General features: G+C 42.8%; 1 protein-coding gene across 1 annotated transcript in view; it reads left to right on the plus strand.

The window, feature by feature from the left end:
- Positions 1-13,153: 13,153 nt before the first annotated feature.
- epha4b (eph receptor A4b) overlaps positions 13,154-13,870 on the plus strand; it is a 386,372-nt gene continuing 385,655 nt past the window's right edge. The window contains exon 1 of the mRNA XM_072255642.1: positions 13,154-13,267. Coding sequence (XP_072111743.1) covers positions 13,186-13,267 — 82 coding nt within the window. The 5' untranslated portion in view covers positions 13,154-13,185. The remainder of the gene's footprint in view (positions 13,268-13,870) is intronic.

Consider the following 13,870-nt stretch of genomic DNA (forward strand, 5'->3'; position numbering starts at 1 on the left):
ATTGTTGGATTGATATATCAGAAGGTTTCTCAAATATGTTGCCCACAAATACTGTTGAAGACAGACCACTGATTTCATCACTTTCAAGATGTCTCGCAGCATCACCCTCCTTCCTTGGTCCAATATGCTTTCCAACCAGACACACTGAGGTTGACACCAACACGCATTTTCCCTCTGTCGGACAACAGATCATGGCATACAGAATTGAGACTGTTAAGGCATCATCCAGTAGTTTTCTTAATTCACTTTTGATTAACTCTATTGCAGGAGTTATGGCGTGCAAATGGTGGATGGATCTCCAATCGTGCTGTAGTTGTCTCAGCCACACACGCTCCTAAAGCACTAGCCCTCCTATGTGTTTTTACCACATATAACCCATGCGTGGTTCGTTAATTGTTGTATTTCACTGTTACAAATGTAATTCCCACAGCAGTTATATTTTCTCCAGTATAGCTTCTTAGTTAGATATCCACAGACTCAGTTCAGTACTCTTGAAAAAACATTCAAACTCATTTTGTGAAATAACTGAAACAACCAAGCCAGTATCCAATTCCATGTTAATTAATTTGCCATTCACTTTTGGTATAAGTCATTTTGCTTGTCTATTGTTGGTTTAAAATTGTAAATCTCAAGTCCATCCAATCCTATATCACTCTCATCCAACAAACTTCCTTTTCCAAACAGTACACAGATTAGTGCTCTTTCTGAAACTGCAGCTTGACTTTTTATGTGTTTCTCTTCTCTATGCGGTCCATTTAGTTTTTGTCTGCCCAACATCCTAGTTGTACGTGTCCTACTTCGCTGCACTTTCTGCAAGTTTCACCTTTAAACCTGCATTCTGTGGTGTATGTGAGCCCCTGCCACAAAGAATTCAAAGGTTTCCAAGGTACAATTCAACGTCAGAGAAATGTATACACTATACATCCTGAAATGCTTTTCCTTCGCAAATATCCATGAAAACAGAGGAGTGCCCCAAAGAATGGACGACAGTTAGAACCCCATGGTCCCACTCCCAGCTCCCCCCTCCCACATGTAAGCAGCAACAAGTAACAATCCTCCCTCCCCCACTGGCAAAAAAAAAGCATCAGCACCCACTACCGAGCACTCAAGCGTGAGCAAAGCAACAGCAAAGACACAGACTTGCAGTTACCCCAAAGACTTCGCGTTTCACCCGTTACACGACATACCACAGGTTCTCTCTTTCCCTAATCAAGAAGAAAGGGGTGTTTCCATTTTCCCAGCGAGCAGGGGGACATAACAAGCAACTCGCTGGTTTACCATGTTAAAAGTCTGCCACAACGCTTTTTTCGAGCTCTGTGCCCAAAAATCTGGGCATACAACTACAGACATTTTGACTCCCCTGATGACACACGGGTCTCCTGTCATGACACCGACCCTCGATCCACCCATTTCCAGAGCCCCGAGATTCTAGGCTTCCAAATCCGAGCCGGACTCTTAGGCAGAGCCCTAGGTGTGTCGAACAACAACGGTCGGTTATGAAACCCTGACAGCGGGTCCCATTCCCGCAAAGAACCGTAGGCAGCATGTAACTCCAGGTCAGGGTCTTCAAAAGAACCCTGAAAGGGAAAAATAAAGATGGAAATAGAGCTGTTTCCGAAGATGCAAGTAAAGGAGTCTCTGTTTCGCACCATCATCACTCCGCTCCACCTTCTTAATGGTAACATGTTCAGCCAGGCCAGTTTCTGTTGAGATATGGCAATTTTGTTCACGCTCACCTTTATTCCTGACTGCAACTCAATTACGTCTCTGTCTGCTGTGACCATTGATACAGCTTTTCCAACTGCTCTGTTAAATACAAGTTGTGCTACAGTTAAGAGCCATTTTTGAATACCTTCTTGTAAGATTCCACAAACTAAGCAATCTCTCAGTGAATCATTAAGCCCATTACTGAATTGACAATGTTCAGACAACTTCTTCAATACAGCCACGTACGCTAAAATGGACTCTGCTTCTTTTCGATTCTGCTAATAAACAGTGGTTTTGGTTCTAAATGTTCCTGCGTTACTTTCACAATATCAGCAAAGCTCATTTTGGCTGGTTTGGTTGGAGCAGTTAAACTTCTAAGCAAACTGTATGCATTTAAACGCAATACACCCAACAAAACTGATACCAGTTTCTCATTGGCTATTCCATTTGCTTTAAAATACTGCTCAATTCACTCAGTATATAAAATCCAGTTACTCCTTGTGCAATTGAATGCATCAATCTTTCCAATGTAGCCAGCCATTTCTGCTCTTTATGATTATTATCACCCAGTGCTCACTGTTTATGGACCTGTAAATTTCTGTCTTTTTTGCCTTTTTTAAATCTCGATTGTGTCGGTCTTTTTTATTTGACCATTTCATGCTACGCTTTACTTTAACTTGAACGCCTCACTGCATTTCAACAAGTGGGTAATCGGCTTGGGTAGATGTAAAGCTTCTTTATCACTACTGTTATGTTTTGTAACTCCAAAACATAAAAACTAATTGATAGGAAACACAGAACTGGGAATGTGAGTCTAACTTCGCTTTTACTTTAAGCAAGGCGTACACGTATCATGTGCTGCTGTGATGATATATGCCATTCACGTATTTTGTCCATATAATCATAATGAATTGATTAAACAAAGAATGTTTAATCAACCAACATATTTACAATATTACTAAAATATTACTGAAATATAAATACACAACACTGCCCCCACCAATAAGATCATGGCATATCAACATCATGACTTATTCAGGCTTATTCAGAAAGTCAGAAGGCATGGGATCCAGGGAAGTTTGGCCAGGTGGATTCAGAATTGGCTTGCCTGCAGAAAGCAGAGGGTGGTGGTGGAGGGAGTACATTCAGATTGGAGGATTGTGACTAGTGGTGTCCTACAAGGATCTGTTCTGGGACCTCTACTTTTTGTTATTTTTATTAACGACCTGGATGTGGGGGTAGAAGGGTGGGTTGGCAAGTTTGCAGACGACACAAAGGTTGGTGGTGTTGTAGATAGTATAGAGGATTGTCGAAGATTGCAGAGAGACATTGATAGGATGCAGAAGTGGGCTGAGAAGTGGCAGATGGAGTTCAACCCGGAGAAGTGTGAGGTGGTACACTTCGGAAGGACAAACTCCAAGGCAGAGTACAAAGTAAATGGCAGAATACTTGGTAGTGTGGAGGAGCAGAGGGATCTGGGGGTACATATCCAAAGATCCCTGAAAGTTGTCTCACAGGTGGATAGGGTAGTTAAGAAAGATTATGGGGTGTTAGCTTTCATAAGTCGAGGGATAGAGTTTAAGAGTCCCGATGTAATGATGCAGCTCTATAAAACTCTGGTTAGGCCACACTTGGAGTACTGTGTCCAGTTCTGGTCGCCTCACTATAGGAAGGATGTAGAAGCATTGGAATGGGTACAGAGGAGATTTACCAGGATGCTTCACACATCAAAATTGCTGGTGAACACAGCAGGCCAGGCAGCATCTCTAGGAAGAGGTACAGTAGATGTTTCGGGCTGAGACCCTTCCTCAGGACTAACTGAAGAAAGAACTATTAAGAGAATTGGAAGTAGGAGGGGGAGGGGGAGATCCAAAATGATAGGAGAAGGCAGGAGGGGGAGGGATGGAGCCAAGAGCTGGACAGGTAATTAGCAAAAGGGATATGAGAGGATCATGGGACAGGAGGCCCAGGGAGAAGGAAAAGGGGGAGGAGGAAAAAAAACAAACCCAGAGGATGGGCAACGGGTATAGTCAGAGGGACAGAGGGAGAAAAAGGAGAGAGAGAGAAAGAATGTGTGTATATAAATAAATAACGGATGGGATACGAGGGGGAGGTGGGGCATTAGCGGAACTTAGAGAAGTCAATGTTCATGCCATCAGGTTGGAGGCTACGCAGATGGAATATAAGGTGTTGTTTCTCCAACCTGAGTGTAGCTTCATCTTTGCAGTAGAGGAGGCCGTGGATAGACATATCAGAATGGGAATGGGATGTGGAATTAAAATGTGCGGCCACTGGGAGATCCTGCTATCTCTGGTGGACAGAGCGTAGGTGTTCAGCGAAACGATCTCCCAGTCTGCGTCAGCCTTTTATATATTGGCGAGACCCAACGCAGACTGGGAGATCGTTTCGCTGAACACCTACGCTCTGTCCGCTAGAGAAAGCAGGATCTCCCAGTGGCCGCATATTTTAATTCCACATCCCATTCCCCTTCTGATATGTCTGTCCAAGGCCTCCTCTACTGTAAAGATGAAGCCACACTCAGGTTGGAGGAACAACACTTTATATTCCGTCTGGGTAGCCTCCAACCTGATGGCATGAACATTGACTTCTCTAACTTCTGCTAATACCCCACCTCCCCCTCGTACCCCATCCGTTATTTATTTATATACACACATTCTTTCTCTCTCTCTCTTTTTTTCCTCCCTCTGTCCCTCTGACTATATCTGTTGCCCATCCTCTGGGTTTGTTTTTTCTTCCCCCTCCCCCTTTTCCTTCTCCCTAGGCCTCCTGTCCCATGATCCTCTCTTATCCCTTTTGCCAGTCACCTGTCCAGCTCTTGGCTCCATCCCTCCCCCTCCTGCCTTCTCCTATCATTTTGGATCTCCCCCTCCCCCTCCCATTTTCAATTCTCTTACTAGTTCTTCCTTCAGTTAGTCCTGACGAAGGGTCTCGGCCCAAAACGTCAACTGTACCTTCTCCTAGAGATGCTGCCTAGCCTGCTGCGTTCACCAGCAACTTTGTTGTGTGTGGGTTGAATTTCCAGCATCTGCAGAATTCCTCGTGTTTACCAGGATGCTGCCTGGTTTAGAGAGTATGCATTATGATCAGAGATTAAGGGAGCTAGGGCTTTACTCTTTGGAGAGAAGGAGGATGAGAGGAGACATGATAGAGGTGTACAAGATAATAAGAGGAATAGATAGAGTGGATAGCCAGTGCCTCTTCCACAGGGCACCACTGCTCAATACAAGAGGACATGGCTTTAAGGTAAGGGGTGGGAAGTTCAAGGGGGATATTAGAGGAAGGTTTTTTACTCAGAGAGTGGTTGGTGCGTGGAATACACTGCCTGAGTCAGTGGTGGAGGCAGATACACTAGTGAAATTTAAGAGACTACTAGATGGGTATATGGAGGAATTCAAGGTGGGGCCTTATATGGGAGGCAGGGTTTGAGGGTAGGCACAACATTGTGGGCCGAAGGGCCTTACTGTGCTGTACTATTCTATGTTCTATGACAATGAGAAAAATAGGAAAAGTGAACATAAATCAGTCTCACCCACTGCTGAGTTTACAATCTCAAAAGCATCCCTATGGGAGAGTACTGTGCACCTCATTGTGAAGAGAGACAATCGTGTTCAAAATTCAAAGCAAATTTACATGCAGTATATGTTACCATAAATAACCCTGTGATTCATTTTCTTGCCTGCATTCACAGTAAACCCGAGAACCACAATAAAGTGAACAACTGGACCCAACAGAATGGACAACCAACCAATGTCCAAAAGACAACAAACTGCAAATACAAAAGAAAAAAAACATAACAACAAATAAATAAACAATAAATATGAAGACATGAGGTAAAGAGTCCTTGAAAATGGGTCCATAGGTTGTGGGAACAGTTCAGTCATGGGGTAAGTGAAGTTGAGTGAAGTTATCCCTCTGTTACATGAGCCTGAGGTTGAGGGGTAATAACTGTTACTGAACCTGGTGGTGTGGGTCCTAAGGCTCCTGTAGTTTCTTCCTGATGGCAGCAGCAAGAAGACAGTCAAGGTCTTGAAGCTTATTGATTAATTTTGAGGGGATGATAGTATTGAAAGCCGAACTGTGGTCAATAAAGAGCATCCTAATATATGCACCTTTGCTGTCTAGATGTTTGAGCATTGAATGAAGAGCTAATGAAATGGCTTCTGCTATGGACCTGTTATGCCAGTAGGCAAATTGGAGCGGATCCAAGTCACTTTACAGGCAGGAATTGATGTGTTTCACCATCAATCTCTCAAAACACTTCATCATTTGCATGTAAGTGCTACTGGATGACATTCATTGAGGCAGTTTACTATGTTCTTCTTAGGCACTGGTATGATTGAAACCTGCTTGAAGCAGATGGGTACTTCAGACTACCGAAGCAAGAGGTCAAACATATCGGTGAATGATCCAGCCAGTTGATCAGCAGAGATCTTTAGTGCTTGGCCAGCTACCCTCTCTGAGCCAGATGCTTTCCATGGGTTCTGTTGTTTATTCTTAATAAAGACAAGCTTGGCAGTGGTAAACGATAGAACATATCATTACTTACCCCTGTTCCAATACTGACTGCGTACGACCAGCTCACCATCAAAGCTTCTGCTTCCAGGTGTAATGTCCACATTGTCCACTGGGAACTTAAGCTCTTTATCATGCACACATAATAACACAGTTTCACCTTCCTGAAGAATGCTCTTATATTGGCCTCAGAGACTGAAATCACAGGGTTATCGGGGGGCTGCGGGAGTCCGTAAAAGCTCCTTTATGTTTTGATGGAGAAAGCAAGCATAGAAGGCTTTGAGCTCATCTGGCAGTGTCAACTATGTTGCTTGGTTTCACCTTTTAACAGCTAATAGCATTCAAGTTCTGCCATGGCTGTCAAGCATCCTTCAATGATTCAAGTTTGGTCCAGAATTGCCACTTTGCACCAGCTGGATTTCCAGAGATTATACCTATACCTCTTGTATCTTGCGTGAAAGTTGGCCTGGCTGAAGATAATATCAATGGAAAATTTGGTGTACCAGATCTATTTTCCAGCCCAGATGATGAGTTGCCCAGAGAAATGTACAATGAGATTTGACACTAGCTTTGTGCTGGAATGTAAAAGTTAATGAATTTCAATCCCCTTACATGCACAGCAGAACAAAAACAATTGCGATTCACTGCTGTCCCCTTTGTAGCACTGGCCAAGGCCAAAGTTCACATAAGCACTGTATAATTGGCTCAACGTCCTTGGCTTAGATCTGGGAGGGAGGAAAGAAGATAAGGCAAATTGGTTTATTGTTGTCATGGGCACCAAAGTACACTGAAACACTTTTATTTTGATTGTCATCCTTACAGGTCGTTTTGTCAAATCAGTGCATTGACCTAGCGTAAGAGAAAACATTAACAATGTAGAATAAAGCACAGCACAGGAAGACAAAAGGGCACCAGGCCATAACAAGGTAGATTTTGAAGTCAAGGGCCCAGCTTATCATACTAGAGGATTGCTCAATAGTATTGAACAGTGGGATGGAAGCAGTCCTTGAGCATAGTTATACATGCTTTCAGGTTTATGTAAATTCTGCCTGATGGAAGAGGGAGGAAAGAGAATGTCTGGGGTTGATAGATTATTTGAACTATGCTGGTTGCTTTACTGAGGTAGTGAGAAATGTAGACAGAGTCCATGGATTTCTGTCGTTTCTGTGACACACTGAGCTATGTCCACAATTCTCTGCAACTGCAGTTCCATACAGAAACATAGAAAATAGGTGCAGGGTTAGGCCATTTGGCTGGATATGTTGCTCTCTGTAGTGTCTCTCCTTGCAACTTATTATTTGAGGGTATCAGTAGGAAAGGATCAAGCGACACGTGTGTCACTCCAATATCCCACATGGTAATCTATTTACATGATCTTCTGTTCAAATAAGAATAAATAGTATTCAACTTAGCAACGGTTGGTTGAGGTCTGTATGTGATGTCAGACCCTTGTCCCTTAGATACTCCCCTACATAACCTAGCAACCTTTTCAGCTGTAACACACCACTATATTAAATCATTTAAGAGGATAAAACTGGAGCAACCATTGCCACTTAGGCATAAAATTCAGGCACAGCAAAGTCACTCGCAACCTGGACAATCTTGCAAAGTCCTCCTCACAAATGTCAGCAGGGGCAGTGGCCATACTGGGGAGTTGTCCCATTGAGCAATCAAGCAACGCGCTGACAAACTCAACCTCATAGAATCATAAGTATGGATAATGTGCCACCACAATCCCTAGGTTTGTCCTATCCCTCTGGCCTGCCAAGCATGTTGCTCACCCATTAAATCCCAGTTGAGGTCCTCCACATTCATAAGTCTCCATGAAGTCTTATAGCATCAGGGGATACACTAAGCTAATCCTTGACTGGATTCTAGTGGCAAGATGACCGTAAATATTCTTGATATTACTGCAACTTCTGACTGAATGTGTTCTGGTAAAACCCAGGACAATGGGTATCAAGAGGACAACTCTTCTGGGGATGGAGTCATATCTTGCACAAATGAAGATGATTATGGTTTTTAGAAGTCAATCATACCAACCCAGGATATCAGTACAGTTGATCCTCTGCCCTCACCTTGGGCTCATTAATTTTCTTCATTTTAATCGATGATTATAAAGGTTGGATATACAGATATTCACTTGGGAATATGATATTTATTTCCATTCACAGTTCCTTCAAAATGAAGCCTATGCCTACATACAGTGAGATTTGAAAATATTTGGAACATGCACTATGTTTTTAGCAATTATGCCTTGAATGTGCAGACAATGACAACCTCTAAATGGGAACATTTGATCACATACCCTTGATATTTCATTCCTTTACCACTGCTGAGTCCATCATCACCAATATCCTTGGATGGGGGGGGGGGGGGTCATCATAACTGGAGATTGAACAGGACCTAGCCACATAGTACAGTGGCTACAAGGGCAGGTCTGATACTGGACATTCGTGGAATGGGACTCATCTCCTGACAACCCAAAGCCTTTCCACGACAGTCCAAAGACTTTAGACTTTCCACATTCCTGGAGGAATGCAACTTCAAAAACAATTAAGAAGCTTGAAAACCATCAAGAACAAAGTTGCTACTCCAGAAGCACTGAAATCTTAAGGAGATATTTCTTGTACAACCAGATGGCAGCAATACCCACCGTCTACAGTATGTACTTCAATTACTTGGCTGGGTTATTACAGTGGCACCTCCCAAAGCCATGATCTCCAACAGCATGAAGGATGAGGACAACATGCACCAGAGAACATCACCAGCTGCAGATTCACCACCAAGTTGTACACCATCCTGACTTGGAAGTACATTGTAGAGTTTCAGTGCCATTGGGTCCTAGACCATAAGACCATGAGCTATACGAACAGTATTAGGCCATTTGGCCCATTGAGTCTGCTCTGCCATTTCACACAGCTTATCCATTTTCCCTCTCAGCCCCAATCTCCTGCTTTCTCCCCGTATCCCTTCAGGTCCTTTCTAATCAAGAATCTATTAACCCCTACCTTAAATATTCCCTATAACTTGGCCTTCACAACTGCCTCTGGCAACAAATTCACAGATTCACCAATCTCTGGCAAAAGAAATTCCTCCTCATCTCAGTTGTAAATGGACATACCTCTATTCTGATGCCGTGTCCTCTGGTCTTAGATTCCCCCAGCATAGTAACATCCTCTCCACATCCATTCTTCGAGGCCTTTGAACATTCAATAGGTTTCAATTAAGTCACCCTTCATTCTTCAGAATTAAAAAAAACACACAAAATCTGGCTGGCAGGCCTGACTGCAGCTAAGAAGGTTGTATTCCAGCGTTGGAAACCTCCCCATGATATTTCAAATACTCACTGGCTTCGGAGATTTTTGGACATTTCTTACCTGGAACTTTCATCAGCAAGAGTAAATGATGCACGACCAAACACAATTATAATGTGGACAAATTTGATATCTAACTTAAAAGATCTTTTGTTAAAATAGGAATGCTTTGTCTGTGTATGTACTACTATTCAGTTGATTGGTGGAGGGGACAGGGATGGGGGAGAGAGGGGTGGAGGGGATGGCGATGAAGGTTGGGGTTTCGCTGGGTTAAACAGTCAAATGTAATTGGCAACTGGTTGTATTGAATGTAATTTGTTGGTGTTGCAATAAATAATTAATAACAAAAAAAAGAATTCCAGTGAGTAGAGGTCCAGAGCCATCAAATGTTCCTCATATGATAAGCCTTTCAATCCTGGATTCATTTTTGTGAACCTCCTTTGAACCCCCTCTAATGTCAGTAGCACTATTGCAGCAGTAAAAGGTGGTGGTGGTGGTGGTGGGGGAGGAATTGGGATCAAGGCCATTAGAAATAAGCAATATATGCTGAGCTTGCCAGTGTTGGCCAGGAAAAGAACAAATCACCACGTGCTCCATCAAGATTTGGCAGGATGGAGACAAAAAGGAAGAATAATGGGAAGGTAGTAAAATAGCAGGAAAGTACCAGTGTTTGATAGGACATGCATTGTGATTTATGATGGTGTAGGGAGAGTGAAGACTTGAAAAGGAAAAGCTCTACAAGGCTGCGGGAGGCAGAGTTGGGGAATAAAATAGGAAACTCCTTGTTACCAGCACTTTCTCTGCTGTGATGTTCCATGACAGCGATGTTGAAACAAGAAAATGCTCTGCTATCCATCATTGGTATCACACACTTTCCCTTTTCTTAAAGATTCTTGGAAGATATTTTCAAGGTTATTCGTTTTTCCTCAAGTACTAAGAAATGCCATTGTTTTATCTCCATTTGATGTTTATACACCGAAGCTGTTATAGAAACAGTGTGACACAGAGTTCAGCTTTTAACAGCTGTCTCTCGTGACCCATGTCTTATGATTTCCAATTTACTTTTTAAGAAACAGAAATAACCGGTTCAAACACATGTACTACTTGCGCATTTAATAACAATGTTTGAATCGACAAATCCCCCAAGCACACCCTTTCACTAGAACCGTTTTAATAGGGGTGCGTTGTAGAGCGCTCCAGGCTCACACACAACCAATCTACAGGCAGTCTGAAATCATTACAAGCGATTTTCTCAAATAATGCGGAGCGTTAATCATTAAAATCATACCGCTTCGTGCAAAGAGCCTCCAGATTTTCAGAAGCTGCTAACACCTGTAAATTAGGTGCTGCTTTACTTATTGATGCGGATTAAATATACTGTATTTACTTGGATCTTTCAACAAGCCTTACTTTTAAATCCACGGGTGCCTCGATCACACTAACCACTGTGAAAAGTAAACAATACAACTGATGCAACACATCGTAAAAAAAGGAGCAACAGGGATGTTACTGCAATGCATTGTCACAGAAATTACTTCGCTGAGACTCAGTTCTAAAATTACTGCAATGTGTCAAGCTTTGTCGAGTCATAATTGTGTTACTTCACTCTCATCCTCCCGTTTATCCACCCACCAACCTCCCTCCGCGTAGGATCTGCCCTATATAACTTGGCAATGCACTGAGCCAGTGCACTATCCCCCCTGCCGCACAGTTCCACACCTCCCCCATCCCTCCAACCCTTCCCTCCGCTCACTCACGTCTGTACTCTCCCTTCACTCAACTGGCAAAGCCTGGAGCACGTGTTGCAGTGACAAGTATCAATCTGCACCAATTACAAAACACACCGTAAATCCCCAATGCTCCAAATCCATCCCCCTTTATCGCGACATATTTATTGGTGAAGACTATATTCCGTTTATTTTCTTGTCGGTCGAGACTCAGATATCGCTCAACGCATTCCTTAATAGAGAAGATGGCGTTGGACACAATCAGGTTTGCAGCGGTTCTGTGAAAAAAAACTTAAGTTTTGGAATTAGGGGTGTTCTATTCCTGGAATAAAAAGAAGTCTCTTCAAATGCAACGGAGGTTGTAGTTTTGGATCAAGGCAGAGTACAATGTGTCAGATTATCGCCCCCGCCGTCTCCCCAAATCTAGCCCAGATAACTGGCGACTTGCCAGGTATACACATCACACATATCTCCGAGAAAATAGTGCATCCCCAGGGAACTTGCCTCAGGGATCTTAAATTTAGCGCTTTTTGTAGTTGCAAGCAAACACATGGCAATTCCCAAATCCAGTATGCATTTAAAACTAAAGTCATCTACCTTTCTTCAACTTGACAGCAAGTCATTACAAACCCGATTTTGATACGATTAAGAATGTCAGTTTATTTCGCCGATACTTTTCGTCAGCTGTGGCTCTCGCCTCCGGAGGCGTGTAGATTGTGAATCCAAGTTGCACTCGGAGACGCAAGTGTATTGTATTGCAGTGTTAGGGGAGCACCGATTTTTCCCCAAATCTCCATTGTAGGATTAACTGTCCTTATAACTGTCTTTGGGGCTTCATATTGTGCAAAGTGCCTTAAAAAATACAAGAGATGTTTTGTACCGAAGAGTTGCGGGTTGCTATCAATCCCTCGTCCAGTATTTATCCCTAATACGTTTCTTGAAAGGGTACTATAAAATGGACGTTACAGAAGTACACGACAACAGCTCTTTTACGTGTTTTGCTGTAAATTGTGATGTTGATTGATTTTCTAGACAGACACAGTACGAAGAGTGGATGTGTCTTTAAGTGTCGAGTACAGTACTGTTGTTATTAGACTAACTCACGGAAAAGCTACAAACATAGTCGCAGATCAGTTCAGATGGAGATGCTCACACATGCACTGCGAGAATTTCCTTAAAGGAACACTGTTCATTTCAAAACAAAATCAGATGCTGAGATTCAGTTCGCATGCTCTTTCTCTTTAACTATTTTCTGATACTCTAGGAAAGGCACTAAGTATAATGCCGGGTATTTGGTATTTTCCAGTGTTCAAAAATAATCTCACAGCACAGCCTATCAATTTGTAAAATGATTTAAAATGCTAAGATGTTATCTTGCATTAGTCATTAGGATGGGGGGAATAGTGAACGACGCATGTTTGATTGTCACCCGCACAGAATGCAGGAACCGATAAGGAATGCACATGAAGGTTAGGTATGCAGAGCTATTTATTAAATAATTTACAAGATTACCAGCCCGAAAACAATGATTGCATCAAATGTTCATCACAGTACTAAACCATGCACTCTGACTACGCGTTATGCCCCATGTAATCCTTACATTTCAACTCAGTTTCACGGCGCCCGTATACCTATCTAGCTTCCCCTTATATGTATACTGCGGTTCTGATATCTAGACATCATGTAACGTTGCCATAAGTCTTGTACCACTGCTGGGGGCAAGGGGGTGTTGTCCCTTTAAGGTGGTAGTCGAGAGGCAGCTCTGTTTGTTGGCGTGTGATTGACAGCCGAGACGTCGCTGGTGCCTCCTTCCGCAGTTCCTCGGCTTCCATCTCTCTCTCTCTCTTTCTATTAAGCGTTCAATAACTTTAAAGAAGGGATGCAGGCTCTGGCGGTCTAAAATGGCTCTCCACCGATGGATTTACCCTTTACTCCACTTCATCCTCACCAGCAATGCCGCCCGGAATTACCCAGCTAACGAAGGTAAGTTGTACTTCAGGTGACCTTTGAGGGGAGAGGAAAAGTTAATGGCATGGGATTTGCTGTTCTTTATAATAAGTTGCAACATAAACCTAACCCATAATTATTCGAGGAAATTTTACACGTTAAATATTTCGCGAGGAATTAGCGGGTTGAAAACTGGACTGTGAAACGTCAGTGTCCTCATGTTTAAGCAGTTTTTATTCTCGTTTCGTTGAAAAGCAATAGGCGAACCTGCAGTCCTAGTAATTGGTTGGTAGAACTGAAAGTTTGGGAGAAACTGGTAGAAATAACCATGGAGATGGGGTAAGAAGGCAGCGAGCGATGCCTTTGGGTCATTTCGCTCGAGCGGAGACATAATTAAATAATATTTACCTACACAGTTCCCTGGCCATGGATACCACTTAATAGCATCATCGGGGATCTTGTTAACGATTAGCATTGTGTTTGAGGCGACAATGCATTTAAATTTACATCACTGGGAGATTTAGGTCAGTTTGCTTTTTCTTGCAACGTTATTTGTGATTTGTTCGGTGACAGTTGTTTGTAAGATTAGAAGTGTTTCATAAGATTAGAGGGATGGATGTTAGACAATTTGTACCTGGC

Source organism: Mobula birostris, chromosome 4, assembly GCF_030028105.1.
Source record: "Mobula birostris isolate sMobBir1 chromosome 4, sMobBir1.hap1, whole genome shotgun sequence".
In the NCBI taxonomy this organism is placed as follows: domain Eukaryota; kingdom Metazoa; phylum Chordata; class Chondrichthyes; order Myliobatiformes; family Myliobatidae; genus Mobula; species Mobula birostris.